The 24,016-nt window shown below is 42.1% G+C and overlaps 1 protein-coding gene and 1 non-coding gene across 2 annotated transcripts in view; both read right to left on the bottom strand.

Annotated features, from left to right (window-relative positions):
• KIAA2012 (KIAA2012 ortholog) overlaps positions 1-24,016 on the bottom strand; it is a 110,084-nt gene that overhangs the window by 24,035 nt on the left and 62,033 nt on the right. The window contains exons 14-15 of the mRNA XM_042949753.1: positions 16,217-16,354; positions 7,307-7,379 (exon numbers count right to left, since the gene is read on the bottom strand). Coding sequence (XP_042805687.1) covers positions 7,307-7,379; positions 16,217-16,354 — 211 coding nt within the window. The remainder of the gene's footprint in view (positions 1-7,306; positions 7,380-16,216; positions 16,355-24,016) is intronic.
• LOC122228967 lies at positions 9,032-9,138 on the bottom strand. Its single transcript, XR_006206849.1, has one exon. It is a non-coding gene; the product is annotated as a U6 spliceosomal RNA (small nuclear RNA).

Here is a 24,016-nt window from a genome sequence, read left to right as displayed (position 1 = left end):
CGTGAGATCATGACCTGAGCCGAAGTTGGACGCATAACCGACTGAGCCACCCAGGTGCCCCAAAAGATTTTATTATTTTTAAAAAATAATCTCTATACCCAACATGGGGCTCAAACTTACAACCCCAAGAGCAAGAGTTGCTTGCTCTGCCAATTAAGCCAGCCAGGCACCCCTGTGATTTGTCTTTTAACTTTGTTTTTGCTGTCTTGTCAAAAACTTTACATTTTAATATAACCTGATTTGTCAGTAATTTTCTTTATGGCTTATGTTTTGATTCAGGGGTAGGAAATTTTTTCCTTTCTCAAATTCATAAAGATATTCTTCTATATTTCTTCTAAAAAGTTTAAAATTTTTGCTTTTTCAGAAAAAAGCCTGGCTGGTTAAGTCAGAAGAGCATGAGACTCTTGATCTTGGGGTTGTGAGTTCAGGCCCCAAGTTGGGTATAGAGATAACTTAAAAAGAAAATATTAAAAAAAATTTTTTTGCTTTTTCAAGAAACACACCTGATGTGAGATAAAGATTTAAAAATTGGATAACCATTTATCTCAAAGTTATATACTGAGAAATAGCTCATTCTTTACACTTTTGCCATATGTTGTTTCCATATATGGGTGCATTTATTTCTGGATTCTCTATTCTGTCTGTCCCTAAGCCAATATCATATGGCCTTAAAGTGATTTTTGATATTTAATATTTTTGATATTTTAGTATTTGGCCTCTTTGTTTTTCTTCAAAATTCTATTGGTTATTTTTGGCCCCTTTATGAATTTTGGGATCAACTTATCATGTTCCACCAAAACCTGATTGGGGATTTAAAAAAAAATTGTAACTGCATTGAATTTATAGATTAAGTTAGGGAGAATTTTCAACCTTCCTGTTTATAAACATTACATACAACATTATATAGAATGTTATATTTATTTCAGTCTATTTTTATTTAACAAGATTTTGTAATTTCTTCAAGAAAGTCTCACATATCGTTTTTTACATTTATTTGTAGGATATATGTACCTCTATCTATACAGATATATATTTAAAAATTACATTTATCCTACCTTCCTGTATAAACTGTACCAGTGGATAACTAATAGAAGAGGAAAAGTTGTTTTGGTTTTTTTTTTGGTAGAAGTTTTCCAAGTAATAAGTGGAAAAAGAATGATAGAATTTCAGTATCACTATTTTGCAGCTTGTAATGAATGAATGTATCTGAAGCCATGGGCACCATGAAGTGACACGATGTCTCCTGGTGGAAGAGCTCAATGCCCTCCATGAAATGGTCTTCCAAAAGGAAAAACCAAACCTGAATCTGATCAATCTCTAGATCCAAGTACTAACTTACAGGGAGTATAGAAGACAGAGAAGCACGTAAAACTACACCATGAGGAAGCAATCAGCAAAATCTAGATTGTGGGAAACTCTATAGGGCAAGTGACTCAATTTCCTAAAAATAAACTAAGAGAGTTAAGAAAAGAAGTGAAAGGGAGCCAATAAATTAAAGGAGACTTGAAGGCCACACCAACCAATCACAAACAAACAAACTCTGAAACAATTATAATAATTGGGAGACAGTTACAGCATTAAAAAAACTGAATATTCAATTATATTAAAGAATAGTTCTAATTTTTAGGTGCAATAGTAGTATTACGGTTATGTCAAAAGTGTCTTTTTTTTAAAGGGTATTTATTTATTTTGAGAGAAAGAGAGTATGAGCAGGGGAGGAGCAGAGAGAGAGGGAGAGAGAGAATCCCAAGCAGGCTCCAAGCAGTGAGCACAGAGCCCCACATGGAGTTCTAACTCATGAACCATGAGATCATGACCTGAACCGAAATTGAGTTAGACGCTCAACTGACTGAGCTACCCAAGTGCCCCCAAAGTGTCTTTTCTTGTTTTTTAGAGATAGATACTCAAGTGTGTATACATAAAATGACATGAGGCTGGAAAATTTGTTTCAAAATAATATGGAAGAGAGGGAGGAAGGAGTCAGGGATGTGGGTGAACAGTATTGGCCAGGATATGGATATGTGGAATTCCTATGCTGATCTTTGTGTATGTTTGGGGGTTTTCATAATAACAATTATCTTACAATTGCATTATAAATTGTACTTTATGTTTTGACACTTTCTTTTTTTCCACAATTGATTTTTATGTTTTGATCTATATTTAGTAATCTTGCTGACTTTTTGTCTTTTAATAGCTTGTCTGTAGAGGCCCTTGGATTTTCCATATAATGCTATTGTCTGGGAATAATGACAGTGTCATTTCCTCCTTTCTGTCCTTTTCCTTTTCCTTTCTTTTGGTTTCCCTACTGTGCTACTACAATGTTGAAATAGAAGCAATGACAGAGGGCGTCCTTATCCTAGTTCTTTCTCTAAAGAGGATGCTTTTAAAGTTCTACCATTAAAGTGTGATGCGTACTTCAGATTTTTGATAGACACTCTTTATTAAAATCAGGAAGTCTTCCTCTGTTCCCAGTTTGATAATTTTAAATTATGAATGGGTGGATATCATAAAGTTATTTTTCATTTTGTATCTATTGGGATGACCCTAAGGTTTTTCTCCTTTAACCTCTTGACGTGAATTACATAAACAGACTCTCACATGTTAGACCATCTTTGAATTCCTGGGATAAACCAAATTCAGTCATGGTATATGTATACACACACACACACACACACACACACACACACACAATATGTATATTTGTATATTTATATAAAATATTACATATTTAAATGTAAGCTTAATGATTTGATTGGCTATATTTTATTTAGGAGTCTTGCATCTTGGATCATAAGTGAGATTGGTCTATAAATTGCCTTTCTTACGTTGTCTTTATCTGTAGGTTCAACTGCTTTTTGGTCTTGATGAATTTGAGTCTCAAGTTAGAAATAAATTTTACTTCCTGGAAGGTGAAGAGAATTTTCAGGATCAAGGGGCAACAGCTGTGTTCTGGGATTTTGGGGACTTCCCCGGGGTTCCCACTTTGGGTTAAGTGGAGTGAGCCAGAAACATTCTTTTTTTTTTTTTTTTTTTTTTTTTTACATTTTATTTATTTTTGAGAGAGAGAGAGAGAGCACAAGTGGGGGAGAGGCACAGAGAAAGGGACACACAGAATCTGAAGCAGGCTCCCGGCTCTGAGCTGTCGGCACAGAGCCTGACATGGGGCTTGAACCCACAAACCATGAGATCATGACCTGAGCCGAAGTCGACGCTCAACTGACTGAGCCACCCAGGCGCCCTGATCTAGAAACATTCTTAAGGATGTACAACTGCTTGCCATGGAGGAGGACTTTGAAATACTTTTCAGAAGGAAAGATAGAGCAATAACAGAGTGTGGAGGTCATCTAGGCTGCTAGGAACTAGCAGATAATTCTGAACCCAGTACTGGCAGTGTGCAGTGACTGTGTAGGCTTCATATAGAGCAAATCGGGGAGCAAGGGGTCTTGACTGACCTCAGGTGGCAGCCCTGTACAGGGGTGCCACTTTCCAGGTTGTAGATTCTGGGGCAGGGGCACTGTCTCAACTTCTGGGCACACACTTCTGATCTATTTTTCCCACAGCTTTAAGGGAAATTTTTTGCAACACTGGCTACTCCTTAGTTCATTGCACAAGTTGGGCAGTCATTATATCTGCTCTTTCTGGAGCTGTTTATTCCTGGAGCCAGGAACTGCCCCTGAGGAAAGGCCTTCAAACCTCCCTACAGCTAAGTGGACCAATGGGATTTATGCTCCTACAAGGCAGCTGTGGGCCCAACACTGATGTTTTCTCTCCTGTCCTCAGGATGAGGAGATGCTGAGCCAGCTTTAAGATGTAGAGAAGGGTAATGGCAAAGGGGATGGCAGAGAGAAGGAACCCGGGGGAGGGCTGTCCTACCTCTTGTCTGCCAGCTTGGACTTTTCTGAGAGAGAGAAATAAACCTTCCATCTTATTTGAAGTCACTTTATCTTGGTCTTTGTTAGAATAGTTGCATCAATATCCTAAGTACTGCATACCCATCTCTTCAATAAAGCAATTATGCTCTGGGCCTATTTTTCCCTAGTAAAATAGAAATGGCTCACTGGTTTCTAAGGGTTTCTGTAAGACCTGCTTTTTGTCTTTTCCCCCCATTGTTTCAGGCTACTCATTAGGGACCTCCTGTATCTCATGCAGGGCTCCTCAAATCTCTCACTCTTTCTAAGAGTATCTCAAATTCTGCCACATTGTAAGGGTTACATCACTATTGCACATAGCCTTTCACAGAAGGCAGAGGCTGGCAAGGCTGCTTTGTTCAGACTGGGTCTGCTGTCCACATGTGGACTTAAGTAAAAGAAGGACTTACACAAAAGACTCAACCAGTCTTGCCAAGTTCAAGCCCCCATCATTGAGATTGACCTAGAAAGTAATCATCATGTTATCAACTTAGAACAAGTCTCTCCTGACAAGGAGACAAGACTTAACGGCTACTAAATTAAGGTTTTTAAGAAATAGACTGACAGCTAACCCATAGTGAGCACTTCCTCTGTGCTAGGCACTCTCATAAGCACATTACATGTATTAACTCCTTTATCTCACAGCCACCTCATGAGGTAAGTAGTATTGGCACCTCTGTTTTACAGATGACTTCAACCCAGATCTAGTTAGAAACTCTAGGGGCAGGACCCCAAATTTATTTTAACCAGACTTTCAGGGGGTTCTGATGCACACTGAAGTTTGAGAACAACTGGCCTAGGAAATAAACAAGACTTGAAATTTTATTCTTTTTTTGGACTGAGGGGTTGGGGAAAAGAGGTGGAAAGGAAAGTTTTGTATTTAACATGAGCAATTTTCTAAACCCGATTTGATTTGGAGGTTGCCAATTTGATTTGTCTGGTGAAAACTTGCATGCAGTAATTTCACCAAGTGTAAGATGCAAGGTATTCTTGGTAGATATGGCACTGGCTCACTGCTCATAATTTAAACATGAAGATCACTACTTAATTTAGAGTAGTAGAGAATAAAATCTTGGCAATTAGATGTAAGGCCTATATGGGGAAAATCGATCCTTAAATAGTTAAAAAAAAAAATTCCTTGGCAAGCTCTCTTTTCTTCCTACAAAGATTTGAAATCTTTTTTTAAACATTAGCATTTATCATTCAGGACAGGCAAATGCCTTCTTTAATTTTCTGCAGTGATATTTCACTGCATTAAAGACTGTCTGGATAACCTTTGTGGAACTCAGCCGAAGCCTGTTCCTCTGTCATGAGAAAGGAAAACTGTTTTGACTGACGTGGTCATTGCTTAGATTTGGCCATGTTCTGCACTGCCAAAAACCCCCATTGCACTTGGAGCCTTGTCAGTGTTCACATTCTGCATATGTGACTTATGATATGGAAGGTCTGAAGACTGGAGCATTGTTTCCCTGGTTACTGTCACTCAGCTTTGAAAATGGAGGGGGCAGGAGACTTATTTCAGCAAGAACTCTGCTTAAAAGCTTGACCAAACCCAGAGATTGGGCTACCATAATATTTTATTGTCTGAAAATCTTTTATTTTATTATTCTATTTTTGAGACGGAAAGGGCACAAGTGAGCCAGGGGCAGCAAGAGAGAGAGGGGGAGAGGGAGTGAGGCAGGGCTCACCTGAAGCAGGGCTCTTGCTCACCCGAAGCAGGGCTCAAACTCATGAACCTGAGCTGAAGATCATGACCTGAGCTGAAGTCAGATACTTAACCAACTGGGCCACCCACATACCCAGCAGTGAAATCTTTTTAAATGAGTATAAAATTATTTTTGTTTAGAATATCAAATGAAAGAAACAGTAAAATATGTAAACAGAAAAATATCAAATTTAAGGTGAAATTCCAAATCCATGACTTTGCACTTTTATTTCTAGTGAGCTCTCATGGTCTCCTCATCTCATGGGGTCTAGAGGAGATAGGAAGAGTCATGGTGTCATTTCAAGGCTGGAAAACTGTGACCCTGAGAGGGTAGACATTTAATCATTATGATATCCAAGTCAAGAATAATACAGTATTAGGGTACCTGGGTGGCTCGGTTGGTTAAGTGGTTGACTCTTGATTTCAGCTTAGGTCATGATCTCAGATTCGTGAGCTCAAGCCCCACATTGAGCTCTTTACTGACAGTGCAGAGCCTGCTTGGGAGTCTCTCTCTCTCCCCCTCTCTCTGCCCCTTTCTGACTGTTTTTCTCTCTCAAAATAAATAAATAAACTTAAAAAAATAATAATACAGTATTCGTTAAAGTGTTACTGTATATGAATTACTTCATTTATTTCTCATGCAACCTTAGGAGGGGAATACTGTTTTCAGCCTCAGTTAAGGACACTGAGGCACAGAGGGGTTAAGGCAGTAGTCCAACTGCAGTGCCCACGTTCTCCACTCAGCTGAACAGAGCTGCTGTTGCTAGCCTATATAGAGCACCTTATGTGAATTCAAGAAAGCCACCCCAGTAGAAGGGCCGGTAGAAGGGGGAAAGGAGCCCCCTCTGCATGGATACCCCCAGTCCTGGGGTGCATGGCTTAGGGGGCAGAGCACAGGCCCCTATTTGCTCTCTCTGCTGGATGCCTTTGTACAGCAAACAATAAGCAATTCTTTCTGGCTGGCACTGCATCCACTCCTTGAGAACACAAGTGTCTCTCACTTATCTATTTCCATTCCTGCAAGATGCAGTGAGGATAAAGAACAGTTCTGGTACCTGGGCCTACCCAACTGCAGTATCACAGAGCATGCACAGGTACCCCCAGGGAAGAGATTAGAGTCTAGCTCAGGGTCTGGGAATATGAACTATGCCAAAAAGCCCAGTTCTGGGCCCAATGTTTCCTAGAATCATCATTATTAAATGCAGCATGATTTTTGGAGGAAGCCACACTCAAACAGCCTGACCACCCAGGGTGGTGGGCAGCAGGGTCTGTGTCTCTAAAGATACTGCCCCCCACCATCGTTGGAATACTAACCCTCTAGCCAGGGAGCCTCAGCTCCTGCACCTGCATATCCACGCCCCTGTGGGCAGGAGGAACAGAAAAGTGGAAGTGCCTATGTGACCTTTTTGTGATACCCCAGAGTCTCCACTCTCTTCCATCAATCTGTGGCCTCTGGCAGGAAAGAAACCTTTCAGTAAGTCCAAAAATATAAAAGCATGTTATCATCATCAGTTGGTTTGTGATGCATTAAGTAAGAACAATCAGAGTCTGAACTCAGCACATTGGTCTGTTTTCTGACTTCCAGGCTGAGAGGAAATGGAAGGGTCATTCCCCATTAACATCTTTGAACCAATGCAAACCTCATCAGATGATTGTTGTGATAAGATTTAAAACCCAACCTGGCTGTCTCTACCTTGGGTGTCTTGATGATTTTCTCTGAGGGGTCCTCCTGGTTCTTCATGATAGTCCATTTCATCTCCATTTTCCTATTAGGTTAATACACAATAAAAAAAAGTACATAAGACAAAATAAAGGCAAACACTCCTATTGTCTATGCCCTTTGGAAATCCAGTTCTTCTCCTTCTTTGTCAACTTATTTTAACTTCAGTGTCCAAGAAGTCTAGTACCAGTGTGAACAGCCCTAAAGAGCCAGGTGGGCTTAGTTGCACTGTTGAGCATTATGGAGGTCTTAGTTGTATTTCTCTTGTAGGAGGCTTGTCCCATCCACATGTACAGTGTTCCATGCCTGGCGTTAACTGGGGGGAGGGGGTGGGGAGAAGAATGCCACAGGCACAGACCAACTGGAGAAGGAAGCAAGGTACCTCCAGGGACTTGATGGATGACTGATGTGATGAGAGCAGAGGCAGAAAGAATAGGAAGGGTGGGTTGAATCAGACTCCCAAGGACTTGAAGGCAGATTAAGGGCTTTGGTCTTATCTCGAACAAATGGAAAGGACTGAAGGTGTAAGGCAAGGAAGCAAAAGGGTCAGATTGGCCTTTTGTGGAGTTTCCAAGGTTGCCACGGATTAGGTTTCTTATCACATTGAATCCCCTCTTCCTTCTTTCTCTCAGTCATACAAATTGCTTGCAATCCACCATCTAGAAATTTCCATAATAGTGGTTCACAACCCTGGCTATGAGTTAGAATTATTTAAAAGGTATGATATCTAATATTTACCCCCAAACAATAAAATCAGACTTTCTGGAACTAGTGTATTTAAAAATTTTTTTTTTAACATTTATTTTTGAGAGACAGAGAGAGACAGAACATGAGCAGGGAAGGGGCAGAGAGAGAGGGAAACAGAATCTGAAGCAGGCTCCAGGCTCTGAGCTGTCAGCACAGAGCCTGGCACAGGGCTTGACCCCATGAATTGTGAGATGATGACCTGAGCTGAAGTTGGACACTCAACTGACTGAGCCACCCAGGCGCCCCTGGAACTAGGGCATTTTTAAAGTTTCTTGGGTGATTCCAACATGTAGCCAGGATTAAGAGTCACTGATCTCCTCTAGAGATTAGAAGAGAAACTCGTTGGTAGCCAAAGTGATGTGACAGGTAGAGTCAAAGACTTAAGTAAAGCCACATGTATCTGATGAAGTCAGCTCTTGGTCTTTGTCACGTGGATCTCTGCTGAATCCCTAGCTTCATTTCAGCTACAAAGAAGGAATTGGATATGGAGAGCCCTGGAAGTTTCTCCTAGGACTAAAGTTCCTCTACCTTTAGTGACAATCAGTTTTTCCACTTAATTATCAAATACCCAAGCTGCTCTGGAAAGAGACAATTAATCTAATTTGTTTGACATTCTCTTCTCACCCTATAGCTTTTTACCCTGTGTATTTTTCACTTGTTAGCTTACCGTTTGTAGTCAATGAGATTCTGACATAAAAGAGCTAGAGCAGGTAAGTGATTTTCTTTCTTTCTCTTCCTTCCTTCCTTCCTTTTTTGCTTTTATTATGATAAGTTTCTAAAAAATTTTTTTTAAGTTTTTTTTCGTAATTTCTATACTCAACATGGGGCTCAAACTCACGACTCTGAGATCAAGAGTCTCATGCTCTTCCAACTGAGCCAGCCGGGCTCCCCTTAAGTTTTTATTTTAATTCCAGTTAGTCAACATAGTGTTATATTAGTTTCAGGTATACAAGAAAATATTGAATGCTCAGGAATGTGCATAGCATCCTCATGCAGGGGCCACACTAATCTTCTCTGTATTGCTCCAATTTTAGTATATGTGCTGCTAAAGTGAGCAAAGTAATTTTCTTTCTTTTGTTATTTCTCATTTTGGAGACAAACAGGATTTGGCCTTGGTGCAGTAAAGAAAAAAAAAATCATCCCTAAATAAATGGAAAGGTTTTTGAAAAATTACAGCAGGAAAACCCACCTCAGTCATAGTAAACTGCTAAGTTATAAGAGTAGAAAAAAGATAAACGGAAAGACATGCCCTATTTATCTAACAGGAAACTGGATTAAAAGGGAGAAACAAGCTTGCTCCTTTGGAAGAATTTCAAAGGCAAGAAGGATAAACCTTCAGTCTTACTATGTAGCTATGAGCCTTCAGGGGCAAGAAATATTCTTCTCATTTTACAGATGGGGAGATGGAGGCAGAGAGAGTCAGGGACTTTGAAAGAATCTTCTGGCACATCCCTATTAGAAAAAGAAATAGTCTTTTTAATTTTTTTTTATTTAAAAATTGTTTTTTTCTGAAGCAGGCTCCAGGCTCTGAGCTGTCAGCACAAAGCCCGACGCGGGGCTCGAACTCACACACCGTGAGATCATGACCTGAGCCGAAGCTGTATGCTTAACCGATAGCCACCCAGGTGCCCCAAGAAGTAGTCTTAATTTGAAATTCTGTCTGTTGCTTAGAAAACTATAAAAAAAAAAACCTGTCATGTTTTAGATATATGAACACACATGAGAAAGGACTTATACCTAAGGTTATTCACTGCAACAGACTGAAACCACCTAAAAGTCCTACCAATTGAGGACTAGTCAAATACATTATGGTAATTCATACAATGGAATACTACACAACTGTTAAAAACAATCTCTTTACAGGGGTGCCTGGGTGGCTCAGTTAGTTAAGCACCAACTCTTGATCCCAACCCAGTTCTTGATCTCAGGCTCATGAGTTTGAGCCCCCATGCTGGGTGTGAAGCCCACTTAAATACACACACACACACACAACACCTAAAACTAAACAAAATGCAACCTGTCATTTTTTCCCTAAATGTTTATTCATTTTTGAGAGAGAGAGAAAGAGAGCACGTGCGCATGCCCATGTGAGCGGGGGAGGGGCAGAGAGCAATGGGGACAGAAGATCTGAAGTGGGTTCTGTGCTGACAGAAGCCAGCCTGATGTGGGGCTCATGAACCATGACATAGATCATGACCTGAGCTGAAGTCAAACACCCAATCGACTGACACACCCAGGTGCCCCTGTCATTTTTTTTTTAAGTTTATTTATTTTGAGAGAGAGAGAGAGAGAGACAGCACAGGGTGAGGTGGGGGTAGTGGTAGAGAGAGAGGGAAAGAGAGAATCCCAAGCAGGCTTCGCACTGAGCGTACAGCTGGACGCGGGGCTCCATTTCAGGAGCCGTGAGATCGTGACCTCATCTGGAAGAGTTGGATGCTTCCCGGACTGAGCCACCCAGGCACCCCACAATCTGTCATTTTTAATATGAGTTACAAGTGCAATGACTAAACTGAATGATTGAAACATTGAAACAAGTGTAATGACACTTGGTGAGTGTGCCAAAGAAGCTGAAGGACTGAAAATTCAATCCTAGCTCAGTTATTCTGGCCAAGTCATTTGCTCTTCATCTGTTCCTTCAGCCCATGAACATTTATTGAGTGTCTGTTGTGTGCCAGGTCATGTGCTAGGCACTGGGGGCACCAGGATGAAAGATCTATTCGCAAGCAGCTTGCTGGCTTGTGGAGAAATGACATAAAACCTCAGCATTACAATGCTGTGTGATAAATGTTGTGACAGATTATGACAGGTTTCTGCAGGACCTCACAGAAGGTGAAGCTAAATTAGTCTGGGGAATGTTTGTTTACCAGGGGACATGGTGCTAAGTCTTGCAGAGAAAGGGAGGTAGGGCAGTTCCTGGCAGAGGAAGAGGCATGTGCTGGTCAGGGGGCAGTTTGGGGTGGCTGCAGTGCACGGACAGTGTGAATTAGACAGGGGCCAGGTTTTGCCGGTTGCAGTATGGAGTTAAAAAAAATTGATTTGTTATATTTTCCTATTTATAAAAGAAATACATCTTTGATGCCAGGATCTAACCAGAAGGCCAATGGGGACATGGTAAGGAATTTCAAGCAAACCGGTGATATGACTGAGCTGTATTTAGAAAGAGCACTGGCAGCAGTATGGTATTATAGGGCTGTGGGTGGGTGGGGATAGTAACAAACACTTTGTAAACACAAACTGCAGCACTGAAACCAGACATGAGACACAGCTGCCTGAGTGGCTGGGGTGCAGGTCCTGGAGTCGGACTGCCTGCCCTGGAAGCCCTGACTCCTACACATCATGACTTACAGATCATGCAAGTTACTTAAACCCTGAGCCTCAATTGCTTCAACTGACAGGGGCTCGGCCAGGTGACCTGAAGTTCTCATCTCTCCTTGGAGAATCTTCCTCTGGTCTTGCCCACTACCCTCATGCACAGCACCCCGTCTGAGCATGGTACTTCTAGGCTCACAGCAGGCTTTCATGAGGAGCTGCCAGGGGACTGGAGGAGCATGGGATGCTGGAGTCAGAGGTGGGGGTCCTGTGGGCCAGGAGCCAGCCGCATGACCTATCACTGAAACTCACTCTCTCCACCTTTGAAATGGAGTAATAATAAATACATACAGAGTTCTTAAAAGGCCTGTTTAGGAAAATACGTTTAGAAAGTCTGTGTAACATACCACAATACATACATCTAAATGACCTCCTTAATAATGGAAGAAAATCAGTATCTCCTTTAAGAGTTTTAACTTCAAGGCAGTAAAACTTTTCTTATGCATTAAAAGATCCCACATGGGGGCGCCTGGGTGCCTCAGTTAGTTAAATGTCTAACCAGCTCAGGTTACGATCTCGATCTCGTCTTGTGGGTTTGAGGCCAACGTCAGGCTCTGTGCTGACAGTTCAGGGCCTGGAGCCTGCTTTGGATTCTATGTCTCCCTCTTTCTCTGCCCCTCCCCCACTCATGCTCTGTCTCTTTCTCTCATAAACCAATAAACATTTAAAGAAAAAAATTTAGGGGCACCTGGGTGGCTCAGTCGGTTAAGCGGCCGACTTTGGCTCAGGTCATGATCTCGCGGTCCGTTCGAGCCCCGCGTCGGGCTCTGTGCTGACTGCTCAGAGCCTGGAGCCTGTTTCAGATTCTGTGTCTCCCTCTCTCTGACCCTCCCCGTTCATGCTCTGTCTCTTTCTGTCTCAAAAATAAATAGACGTTAAAAAAAATTTTTTTTTAAATAAAGAAAAAAATTTAAAAAAAGACCCCACACATTTTCTTTAATAAAGAAAACCAATTTATGAAAATCATAAGGTATCTTGTGTTAAGATTAAAATATATTATTAAATCTCTGTTCCTCTCCTAGGTTCTGAAGCCAAAACAAAGATGTATAATTAAATTTTCATAGGAATGTAGTAGATAGACCTCATCAACATCACGTATTGTGGGTTTTATGGCTTTGAATCCCAGTTCTCTCTGCTGGCAGCCATGTCACTGATTATTGTCTCATTTTACCAGTCCCCAATTTCCTCATCTGTACAGCTGGAATCTATACACTCACCAGGAAAGGGGTAGGAAAATTAAATAAATTTCCAATATGTGAGGGCCCTGGTCCTAAGCAGGAGTCAATGAATGTTTATTCATTTCTCCTTTATGAGTTGAATCTCTTGTAGGTGTGAACATTCTTTCAAAATTATTGTTTCATGTGACCCTTGCCTCACCATTGAGAGATGGGTATGGAGGTCCCAGTATTATGATTTCCATTTTACTAAAAAGGAAGCACAGTCACAGAAATGACTGTCACTCATTTGGCGTCTGCAGTGAGGCTTTGTGGCAGATGGTTGAAAACATGGGCTCTGGAGATGGGCTGTCTTTATCTTGTTCCTGTCATTTACCAACTGTATGACATTTGGGAAGTTACTTAACCTCTCAATGCCTTAGTTTTCTTACCTGTAAAATGGGATAATGTTACTTATTTCCTAGATTTGTTTTGTGAATTAAATGAGTTCTTGCATGTAAAACTTAGAACAGAGTCTGGCACAGAGAAAGTGCTCAGTAATGTTAGCAATTATGATTATTTGCATCTCTTTCCATTTCCCTTTTCAGCCTCGATATTTTTATCTCCCACCCTTATCCCCTGAAATGTGCAAGGCTTCCTACAGGCACCAGGAAAAATGAATGAAATGTCGTGTGGATTGACAGGAAATACACAAATGACATGTGTAGAATGAATTGGTTTCTATAAAGCTCAAGATACTGAGGACAGAACTTTCTGTTTGAATTCACCATCCTTTTCTATACAAGCCCTGAGATTTGTCCTTTTCTAGAAGGCAACCCCTAAGAATCTAGTAGCTACCATGTCAAAAAAAAAAAAAAAAAGTCTATCTAAGGAGAGTTTTAACACTGAACATTTGCAAGAAAGGGTATGCTCTTTTGGGCAAGGACAGTTTGGGAGTCAGAAAGCCTAGTGAGTCCCTATAAGTCCCCTGTAGAAGCAGACTGAGTTATAATTTCTGTTAGTCTTAAAAAGGGTGGATCAGAAAGTGGACCTTAGGGATGATCATCCCCTTCCCTTGGTAACATGGTACCAACATTACTGAACAAAAAGTGTACCACAAAAGCACTGTGGACATTAAATACACAAAACAATTATTATAAATTCTATACTCTGAATTCTGCAGTTACCAGATGTTCCCTAAATATACTTATCTCATTTCCATAGTAATTATCACCTTTGAACATACTATACGTGTTGCCTGGGGCAGGACAAGGATCTCGGTCTGTTTTGTTTGCTGATGTATTCCAAATGCCCAGAAAGGGTCAGGCACAGAGTAGCAGTAGATGCTCACTATAGATGGAATGAATAGTGATGATACTGATGATACCTCATCCTGGAAAGTACCAACCAGAATTCTTTAGGCCTTAAAGGGAGAACTAAACTGATGCTAAGGAAAAAAAGAATAGTTTCATTAGTGTAGGTGTTTTGGGCTCTATTGTGTTCCTCCAACATTTGTATATTGAAGTCCACCATCAGTACCTCAGACTGTGAATGCATTTGGAGATACGGTTTTTAAAAACAGGGATGCCTGGGTTGCTCAGTAGGTTAAGCATCTGACTTTGGCTCAGGTCATGATCTCATGGTTTGTGGGTTCGAGCCCCATGTTTGGCTCCGCGCTGACAGCTCAGAGCCTGAAGCCTGCTTTGGATTCTGTGTCTCCCACTTTCTCTGCCCCTCCCCTGCTCACACTCTGTCTCTCTCTCTTAAAAATAAATAAACATTAAAATTTTTTTTTAAACATAAAATGAGATGCATTCATCATTAGGGTGGGCTCTAATCCAATATTACTGGTGTCCTCAGAGGAAGAGGTGATTAGGACACAGACACACACACAGAGGGAGGGCCATGTGAAGACACAGGGAAAAGATGACCATCTACAAACCAAGCAGGAAGGTCTCAGAAGAAACCAATCCTGCCAACACCTAGATCTCAGACTTCTGGCTTCCAGAACTGTGAGAAAATAAATTCTATTGTTTAAGCTACCCAGTCTGTGGTACTTTGTTTGGTGGCCCTAGAAACTAATATAATAAGAAATGAATCAAAGTAATTGTTTTGAATACTTGTAGCATTTTTTTTCCTGCCCAGAATCATTCTTCCTTATTCTGGTTATAAGGACCCTGTTTTCTTTTTTGAAACATTCTTCCTCTCCCCACTTTTAGTCCCTGTAGCCTCAAGCTGAGTCAGTTAGTGTATTCCAATTTCCTGGCCACAGTGATTCATTTGGGCATGGGCATGTGACCCAACTTGGGTCAATAAGATTCAGTTCCAGAATGATCTAGAAAGAGAAGTCAATAGTCCTCTTGCTACATGGGGAAAGAGCCTATCTAAGAGGAAACAGAAGAAAGCAGAGCCCAGCCACAGAGTGAGACAGATTTGGGGCAAATACATCACTCTTCATCAAAGCCCCACATTGTCAGTTCTGGCTGGGATTGGAGTAGCCCAGAGAAGATGTAACCTGAGAACTCTGGATTAGCTGAGGTTATGAGGGTGACCCTCATGACCCTTGAAGTCTCTGACAGTCTATAGCATTGAATAGTGCCACCATCATGAACCTACATATATTTGGTTTCCTCTCCTCTGTTTCTGTCTTTCCTCATCACTATCAAGGGCCTGGGATGTTGTTCTCTAGGGTAGTATAAAGGATCTGAGATCCTTCTAAGCCAAGGCTTGCTTTGTTCCTGATCAGTTTCTTTTACTCCCTGATCATTTATTTCCAGTCCATTTAGCTCTGAGGGGGGCAAACAATGGGTAAGAAGAGAACCCTAAGCTAGAGGGCTGTTGGATAAGAAGGCAGTCAATTTATGGAGTCTTGCTTTGTTCCTGATTAGTTTCTTTTACTCCCTGATCATTTATTTCTGGTCCATTTAGCTCTGAGGGGGGCAAAGAATGGGTAAGAAGAGAACCCTAAGCCCAAAGTGCTGTTGGATAAGAAGGCAGTCAATTTATGGAGCATTTAGGGAGCACCTTCCATGTGCCAGGCACTGTGTTAGATGCTGGGGCAGGACAGAGTATTGCAAAGGTGGACAAATGACATCCCCACCATAGCAACTCTCAGTACCCTTAACTAGATATGAAACTGAGCTTAGGAGAATAATGAACTCTCAGAGAACAGACAATAAGGTCAGACATCCAAAGAGGATATGCAGTTGACTTGTAAATAGTTACCAAAAATAAGTCTTCTCCAGTCAGAATACCAGCTCTACTCAGTTACAGTGATAAAACAGTAACAATTATTTTAGCTACTGTCAAGATAAAATGAATTATATTTGTTTGTTTTATGAGGTAGTTCAAGGTTGTCCTTTCTCGTCTCTTTTTTTTGTCCCCCACCACCCAAACCAGACACCCAACTGATTTGTCCCCGATGGCTGGCTGTGATTACCGTCCTAATTTGTTCTTCCTTCATCTGCTACAAACTGCCTATTTTCTGTCCTTTCTGATAAAGCAGGAACTCTGAGGGACTTCTGAAGCTGTTTTTGTACCATGCAGAAATGTATTAACTGGGATGCCTGTGTATGTGTCTATAAAACTCCTCGTCTTCTCAGTGTGAGATCACCTTCAGGAACGGCGTCATGTCGATGTGCAGCTTGCGTGTGTAAAATTCTTTTCTGTTTGAACATATCAGCCCTTTATTTATACAACTTTGAGGCTCTCCTCTCTTCTGAGCTGCTGCCTCCAAGGACTGCTGGGCTCCCTGTGAAGAGAAGCAGAAAGCCCAACTTTCATAGGAATGATTTACAGTGCGACAAGAGCTAGTCTAAATCCCCAAATATTTATAGAAAGTAATTTTTCATCGTTGGAACACTAGTCATAACACCTATTTTTATCATTGAAGACACAGGGGACCCATATATATAGAGAGGATAATCCAAGACTGGTTATTAATTCATACCTGGGGTCAGTGTAATAGGAAAGTGGAAAAAAGGACCTTCCTGTGTTTCAGGATTGTAATCATTTTATTGAATCCTCATAACAACCCTGTGAGGCAGTTCTTGGTATTCCCATTTCACAGATGAGGAACTGCAGGCTCTGAGAGTTATTTAACGTAATTAGCCCAAAGCTATGCAGCTGGTAATTACCGTGTGCCCCAGACTCCATATAGCTTCCACAAATGGTTATCAAATCTACCTTGCAGATAAAGTTATAGCAATACTCCAGTTTATTTGCAACCTTAAAATGTATTTGATGTGTTAGGAGGAGTGATTTGGACGAATCTAGCAACAAGGAAGGAAGAATGGGCTAATACAGGGGACTAGGGCCTCTCCAATGTCTCGGGCCATGTTCTCTCTCCTGTTACCACAACATGAAAATGATGTCATGATTCAGAACACAACAAAGTTTGATCTGATGTCACTTTCCAGCCCATGCTCCATACTGCAACCTGGTTGATCTTTCCAAGATGCAAAGTGGACCATACCACTCTGCTTAAAACATTCAAAGGCCCTTGCCCTCAGCATGAAGGCCAACCCACTTAAAAAGCTTATAAGACCCTTCTTGCCTGGCCCTGGACTATCTCTCCTGCCTCATTCAGTCATTCAAGAAATATTTATTGAGTGCCTTTTCTATGCCCAGTAGAGCAGATACAGCAGTGCAAGAAGCAAACAAGTCTCCAGCCCCATGAAAACTGCACATAGATTTCATTGAGAGGGAAGAGATAACAAGTAAGTGGAACATAAGTTATGTCTGCCAGTGATTTGTGACTTGGAGAAGAATAAAGCAGACAGGGGAGTAAGGAGTAGCTGGGATGGCAGTGTAGGCTGCAATTTTAAGCAGGAAGGCCCCATAAGAAAGTGATTTTTGAGCAAAGCTCTGAAGAAGGTCAGGGAAGGTTCTGTGGGGCTCTCTGCAGGAACTGTTTACTTCACTGTGGGAATAGCAAGTGCAAACAACTACCATCAATACTGACCTTTCCAAGGTCAGTTCCTGGAGACTGTCCTTCCCCCTCCTGGGAACGCATTCCTCCCTTTGGGTTCCTCCTCATCCTTCCGGTCTGGCTTGCTTGTCCCATGTACCTTCCGTGACATCCAGAGCCCTGAGCACTTCCCTCATTGCCCACAATGATGCTCATGCTGTGCAGCCAACTCCCCTCCCCACTAGACTACAAGCTCCATGAGGGCAAGAACCATGACTGTGCTGTTTCTAAGTAACAGTAGTGCCTAGCACAGGGTATGGAAACAGATACTTGATACACATTTGCTGAACAAAAGAGTAACAATCACATTGGGCGCAAGCTACATGTTATAGCTCAATTCAATTACAATGGGTAGAGCCAGTGAGAACATCGCTAACAGGAAGTCCGTGCTGACCTCCAGAGGCCCATCCTCTGCATAGCACTGGCTCCTCCTTCACAAAGAAGAAAGTTATTTGTTATTCTTTAGGGCTGACTTGCTGGGGTCACTAGTGTGCCATGAGATCACCCTGGGTGTGGATTTGATCATTTCCATATTTTCTAGTAGACTAAATCTCAGATGTCTGTCTCTCTGGGCCATTATAAACTCCCCCTCCTATAACATTTATATTACTTTAAAGTATTAATGATGAATTAACTGTTGGGCCCCCACAAGCAGCCATTATTTTGATGCACGCCCCCACCCATTTCCTTTGTTTTGAAATATGGCTAGAGATAAAGACTTTCCTGGACAGTTACATATCCAATTTTTTGTCATCTCAGTCATATATCTGATTAGCTTCTTGGAGTAAGATAGCCCCTCCCTGTTTCTAGATCAAATGAAAACATTTGGTTTGAGCTAGAATCACACAAAAAATTTGAAGCTTTCTAGCTTCCAAAATCATGCATGAATCACTGGGTGGAATAATAGAAATCAGACAATACTGATTTTGAGGGAAACTTCTCCATTATCTTCCAGAGAAGGTTTTTGTGTTAGCCCAGAAGACAAAAGCATACTCACAGCGAGTTCCAATGGTTAGAATTACTTTAACTCCTTATGTGGGGCTCAGGTTGAAGAGTGGGGAGTTGAGAGGCTTTGAGAAAAGTCCTTCCAAGGGGCACCTGGGTGGCTCAGTTGGTTGAGCGTCCAACTTCATTCAGCTCAGGTCATGTTGGTGTGGTTCATGAGTTTGAGCCCCATGTTGGGCTCTTTGCTGACAGCTCTGAGCCTGGAGCCTGCTTCATATTCTGTGTCTCCCTCTCTGCCCCTCCCCCATTCATGCTCTGTCTCTCTCTCTCAAAAATAAACATAAACAAAATAAAAAAAAAGTCCCTCCAAATCATCTGACCTGTAAATCTTTCTTTTTAAATGTTTATTTATTTATTCATCTTGAGAGAGAGAAAGAGCATATACACGTGCATGCATGCAAGCAGGGAAGGGGTAGAGAGGGAGAGAGAGAATCCCAAGCAGGCTCCATGCTGTCAGTGCAGAGCCTGATGCAGGGCTCAGTCTCACAAATCGTGAGATCATGAGATCATGACCTGAGCTGAAATCAAGAGTCAGACCCTTTATTTTAACTCCTTATGTGGAGCTCAGATTGAAGAGTGGGCAGTTGAGAGGCTTTGAGAAAAGGCCCTCCAAATTATCTGACCATAAATTTTGTGATAAAACAATTCTCCCAACTGTATGGCTCACCTCTTTAACATTAGGGGCCATGAATTCTAGCTTGATGGAATGTCTTCAGTGAAGGCTCTCTAGTCACTGGAATGTGAAGAACTGTTTTTGCTTATTACATTCAACTGTTCTAACAAATAAATGATAGTGAAAGGGGGTTTGGGGGTTTGGAGGAAAGAAAAGATTGAATATATAAAGAGGATTCTGGGAGGTGGTGAGAAGAAGAGAAAAAGTCAGAAAGTTAAAATCAGGCGACAAAGCCATGTGTTGGGATGGTTTTTCATTTATTCATTAAACTGATATTTATTTGGTGATATTGTATGTGCCAGGCAAACAAACACATACATAAGTTGGATGATTTTATTTTATTTGTTTTTTATTATTTTTAATTATTTTTATTTTTGAGAGAAAGACAGAGAGACAGAGAGAGACAATGAGTGAGGGAAGGGCAGAGAAAGGGGGACAAAGGATCCGAAATGGGCTGTGCACTGACAGCAGCAAGTCTGATACGGGCCTTGAACTCACGAACCACAAGATCATGACCTGACCTGAAGCCGGACGCTCAACCAACTGAGCCACCCAGGAACCTCAAGCTGGATGATTTTAGATAAGTCTATGAAGACAGTGAAATGGGATAAGATGGAAGTTGATGGGGAGGGGTGGGACTTGCCTTTGGGTGATGAGGGAAAACCTTTCCAGGGTGACTTGAACAGAAAACTGGGGGACAAGAAGAAGACAACTCTGGAAGGATCTATCTTTAGCAGTCAGTGCAGCCTGTATCTGATTATTCAGAGGTAAAACCAGGTAGGGGTTCTATGAAAGGACAGTGAAATTCCTGATTTCTAGGCCTGTTCTAAGCAGCCCTTTGAGCTCCATCCCTGATCCTGCAAGGCGCCCTTCTGTTTCTGGGTGGGAGAACCATCATAATTGACACTTGCAGCTCTTGGGCTATTTTGAGAGCAAAGGCAGCAGGATAAATAGCAGACAGGAGTCAAGGTATCTGAAGATGTAGAAAGGGGAAGAAAACACAAGGAAAAATAGAAGGGAAGGAAAATGGGGGAATTAGAAGAAAGGAGAGATGTCTGAGGCTTTTATGTTTCTTTTACATGGATGCTTTGCTGGGAATGATTACAAAACCAGTGGAAGGGTCAATGTTTAGCAGAAAATCAAAACCCACCTATATTGTATTGTAACTACCTTAATATTTTCATGTTCTGCTAAAAACACCTGGAAGCCTTTCTCGTCAGTAAGTGAAACAATAAAGATTAATGAGTTAATTTGGTAAAGCTGATTTGAATTGCACAGAAGGTGTTGCGTAAGTACTTGGCATTTAAAAAGTTATCTGACATTTAAAAGGAGATGGCTGTTAATGAATTCGAGAGCTAATCTTATACTCTGACAGAGTGAGCCATGGAAAATCCAGGATTATTATCTTGCTGTAAACATAATGTGATTCAGTTGAACGCCAGAACAAAAGAGAGCTATCGGCTGTAATACAAATATCCATATGCTCACATACATAATGTAGCAAAACTTACAGAGGATGTCCATTAAATAAATATAATTTCCTTTCTTTCTTACTCTTATAATCTCTGAGCCACAAACTTAAAGAAAAACCCTTCTCTCTGGTAATTTTGCCTCCTCTTTTCAATTTGTGTATTTTGAAGGGTCACCACCGAGGGTTGGCTCTGTAGTCACTGGATTGTTTAACCTTAAGAAGGAAAGCAGATCCTAAACCCAGTCAGCTATATCTCTACCCATGGGGCCCACAGAGCCCCAAAGATATAGATCTGTCCTGCAGGCGTCTCTCAGACCCTCCTCTTTACTTCTCCCACTCCTTTCTAATTGGGGTTCCCCATCTCTGTAGCTGTGGCTTAATGGCTCCAAGAGGAGCTATTGTCCCTCATTAAGAAGGCTGCAACACTCTCGCTGTCTAACTGCCTCCCACGCAGCTCACAACTTCATTCTGCCTGAGAGAAAGCTGCCAAGAGTCTCTGGGAACCTGTGGGCAAGCTGAGCTGGAGGAAGAAAACAGAAGGAAGGAAGGCCTTTGTAGCCAAGATCTGAAATGTACTGGGGCACACACCCCATCATTATCTTAATGCATGGAGAGCAGGGTCGGGAGGCCTTTGCTGAAACCCTTATGTGGTCTATCAAGTTGTCACATCAAACCTCTGTGCACACAGGGCATTTGTCCTCTCCTGTGAGCAAACAAAAGGAAAAGAGCGAGTCTCTCCTTTGGACCACCAGGCCCCCCTCCTTGGCTGAGAGTCTGTCCTTCCACTTTCCTGGGGGTTGGGGGACTCTGAATCCCAGCGGGGATGAATAGATCTGAGAGATTTAGTCACTGGGGGTGGGGAGGGGTGAGGAGGACTAGGATTCTGAACTTCCCCCTCACCATGCTCCCTGCTGGGGGGGTGGGGACCAAATCCTGGAAAGGGTCACTCTTGCCTGGGGTCTGAAGGGTCTGGCCAGTTCCCCAGCACTTGGCCTTCTCAGGCCCTATTATTTCTTGCCCATGGAAGCCTGTGGAACTAAAAGGATGCAGTAGGAATGGGGATACAGTGGGGGCTAAGAAGGGAATGTAGCTCTATAGGGCTCCCTATGACTGGGCTGCCTGGGGTGGGATCTCAGTGGGCCAGGGGCTTTGTATACACTATCAACTCAGGGTAACTGGGAGGAGACCCTGCCTGTGCAAGGTCAGCCACCCCAGCCACCCTAGGTGCTCCTCTGAGAACTTGTCTCAATCTAGGTTTCCCCGGCCTGGAGAAACAGAAGACCTCTAGTCTTTAGGAGGCCCAACGGAACACCAGGATCTCAACTCAAAACCCCATTTGCCTGCATAGGCTCTTTCTGAGGAGAAAGGACCCCAAGCCATGGTGTGGTTCCACTCATCACAAGTCTGCCCTGTGGTCCCTGTGCCTGTCACTTGGGTTCATCCTGTTCATCTTGGCCACTTGACATCCTGGCCTGTGTTTTGTGTTCTAAAGGCAATTTGCTGCTGGTGAGATGTGCTGAGTGGACAGTTTTAGGAGGGCTGTGCAAGGAGGCATGGTAGAGAGACAGTTTGGTTGGAAACCAGAGAAGACCCTTCTTATTTTTCCTCCTGTCACAAATTTTGGTCTCTATCTACTTTTTTATGCCTCAACTCTATGAAAAGGATTTGACATCCTCCTGAGTGTTTAACAAATTAGCCTCATAGCTAGCAAACTTAGATTAGGAAGAGAAACACTGCAATCTCCAGTCTTAGCTTTTGTGAGAAGCTCATTTATTGACTTCTGTCATTTCGTTAAGCTTTCTATGCCTCAGTTTCCCTACCTATAAAATGGGGCATTTGAATAATGTTCCACTCAGGGAGCATTTGAATAATGAAACCCAGGACACCTTAATTCCAGGGCTTTTACTATCTGGAAGTAAATCTTATCCATCAGTTCTAATTGATATTGTCTTCAGTTTAATTAAGTGCTTTGTTGACACAACAGAATCATTGTTTATCTGGCTTAGCAGGAGCTGGAGGAGAAAAATTTTAAGCCAAAATAGTGATCTCTTTTGCCCCAGGGGAGGTAGAAACTAGCTTTTTCTGTGAGGGGGTGTCTGGCTGTCTTCAGGCTGTAACTGTGCCTGTGATTGAGAGATGACATCCTATTTTCGACTGGGAGACGGGAGGTGGAGGGATGCAGAGTGGGAAATCTGAACGAGTCCCTACCTGCTTCTAACCCAACACTTTAACCCCAAACTGTGTGACTTCCTTTTTACATTGGATCTGGTGTGACTTTTCCAATCTGACAGACAACCGAGAGACAGGGAATCTCAACTTGCAAACTGATTCCACTGTAATAGGTCATTTAAAATCAGCCGATTTTCACTAGAAAAAGAAATGATGCCCATGTTGCTTTGATTTCTACACTGGCCCACTGAAGTTTATCTAACCCATAATTTAGCTGGACTAAAAAGCTGAAGTAGCCCTGGTAGTGCTGGGATGGCAGAGGACTGGAAGAAGAGAAACAAAAATCTCCTTTCTCTTTCTTTCCTGCCCCTTCCTTTCCTTTGGGTCCTCCTGTCCTCTGACTTCTAAGTTTTCCTGGGCAGCACTGCTGGATCCAGTGCTCCTGGTGCCAAAATTCTCTGCCTCCCCCCTGTCCCAGGCCTTCAGCTGTGCTTCCTTGGGTGCAAGACAGGAAACAATTAAAAAAAAATCACAATGAGATATGAGAAACCCAAAGGAATCTCTGATAGGTAGACCTGTAAGCAGTGAAACAAAATCCAGACAGCACGGATACTTGGTTGGGGGGATATTTGGGCTTGGTGGTTGGGTGTAATGGGGGGTGGGGGAAAATGGTTAGGTAGACTGGCTCACAGTGCTTTAAATTATTCCTGCTTTTCAAGCTTCTCCTTTTCCACATCTGACCCCTTAGATATATAAACTCCCCAACTTCTGTTTTATAATGGCTTTCAAGCAGAGAGCAGGGCAATGGAATAATAATTACTATTGTAAATTATGGGATTACTTAGTGACAAACATTGTGTTAATCCCTTTCCATATGTTGTTTCATCTAATTCTTGTCATGACCCCATGAGGGACATATTTTTATCTTTACTGATGAGGAAATTGAGCCTCTGAGAGGTTAAATACCTTCCTGAAACCACACAGCCAGGATGCAAGAAGCAGGGATCTAAATGCAGCTTTGTGGGATTCCCAAACCAGCAGGCTTCTTTACAAGTGCAGGTCACATGTTGAATGGGATTCTGTCTGTTGTGACATCTGTTTCCTCATCTGTAAAATGGGGATAATA

The sequence above is a fragment of the Panthera leo genome, chromosome C1 (assembly GCF_018350215.1).
Source record: "Panthera leo isolate Ple1 chromosome C1, P.leo_Ple1_pat1.1, whole genome shotgun sequence".
Lineage (NCBI taxonomy): Eukaryota > Metazoa > Chordata > Mammalia > Carnivora > Felidae > Panthera > Panthera leo.
This window is presented reverse-complemented; position numbering and strand designations above follow the sequence as displayed.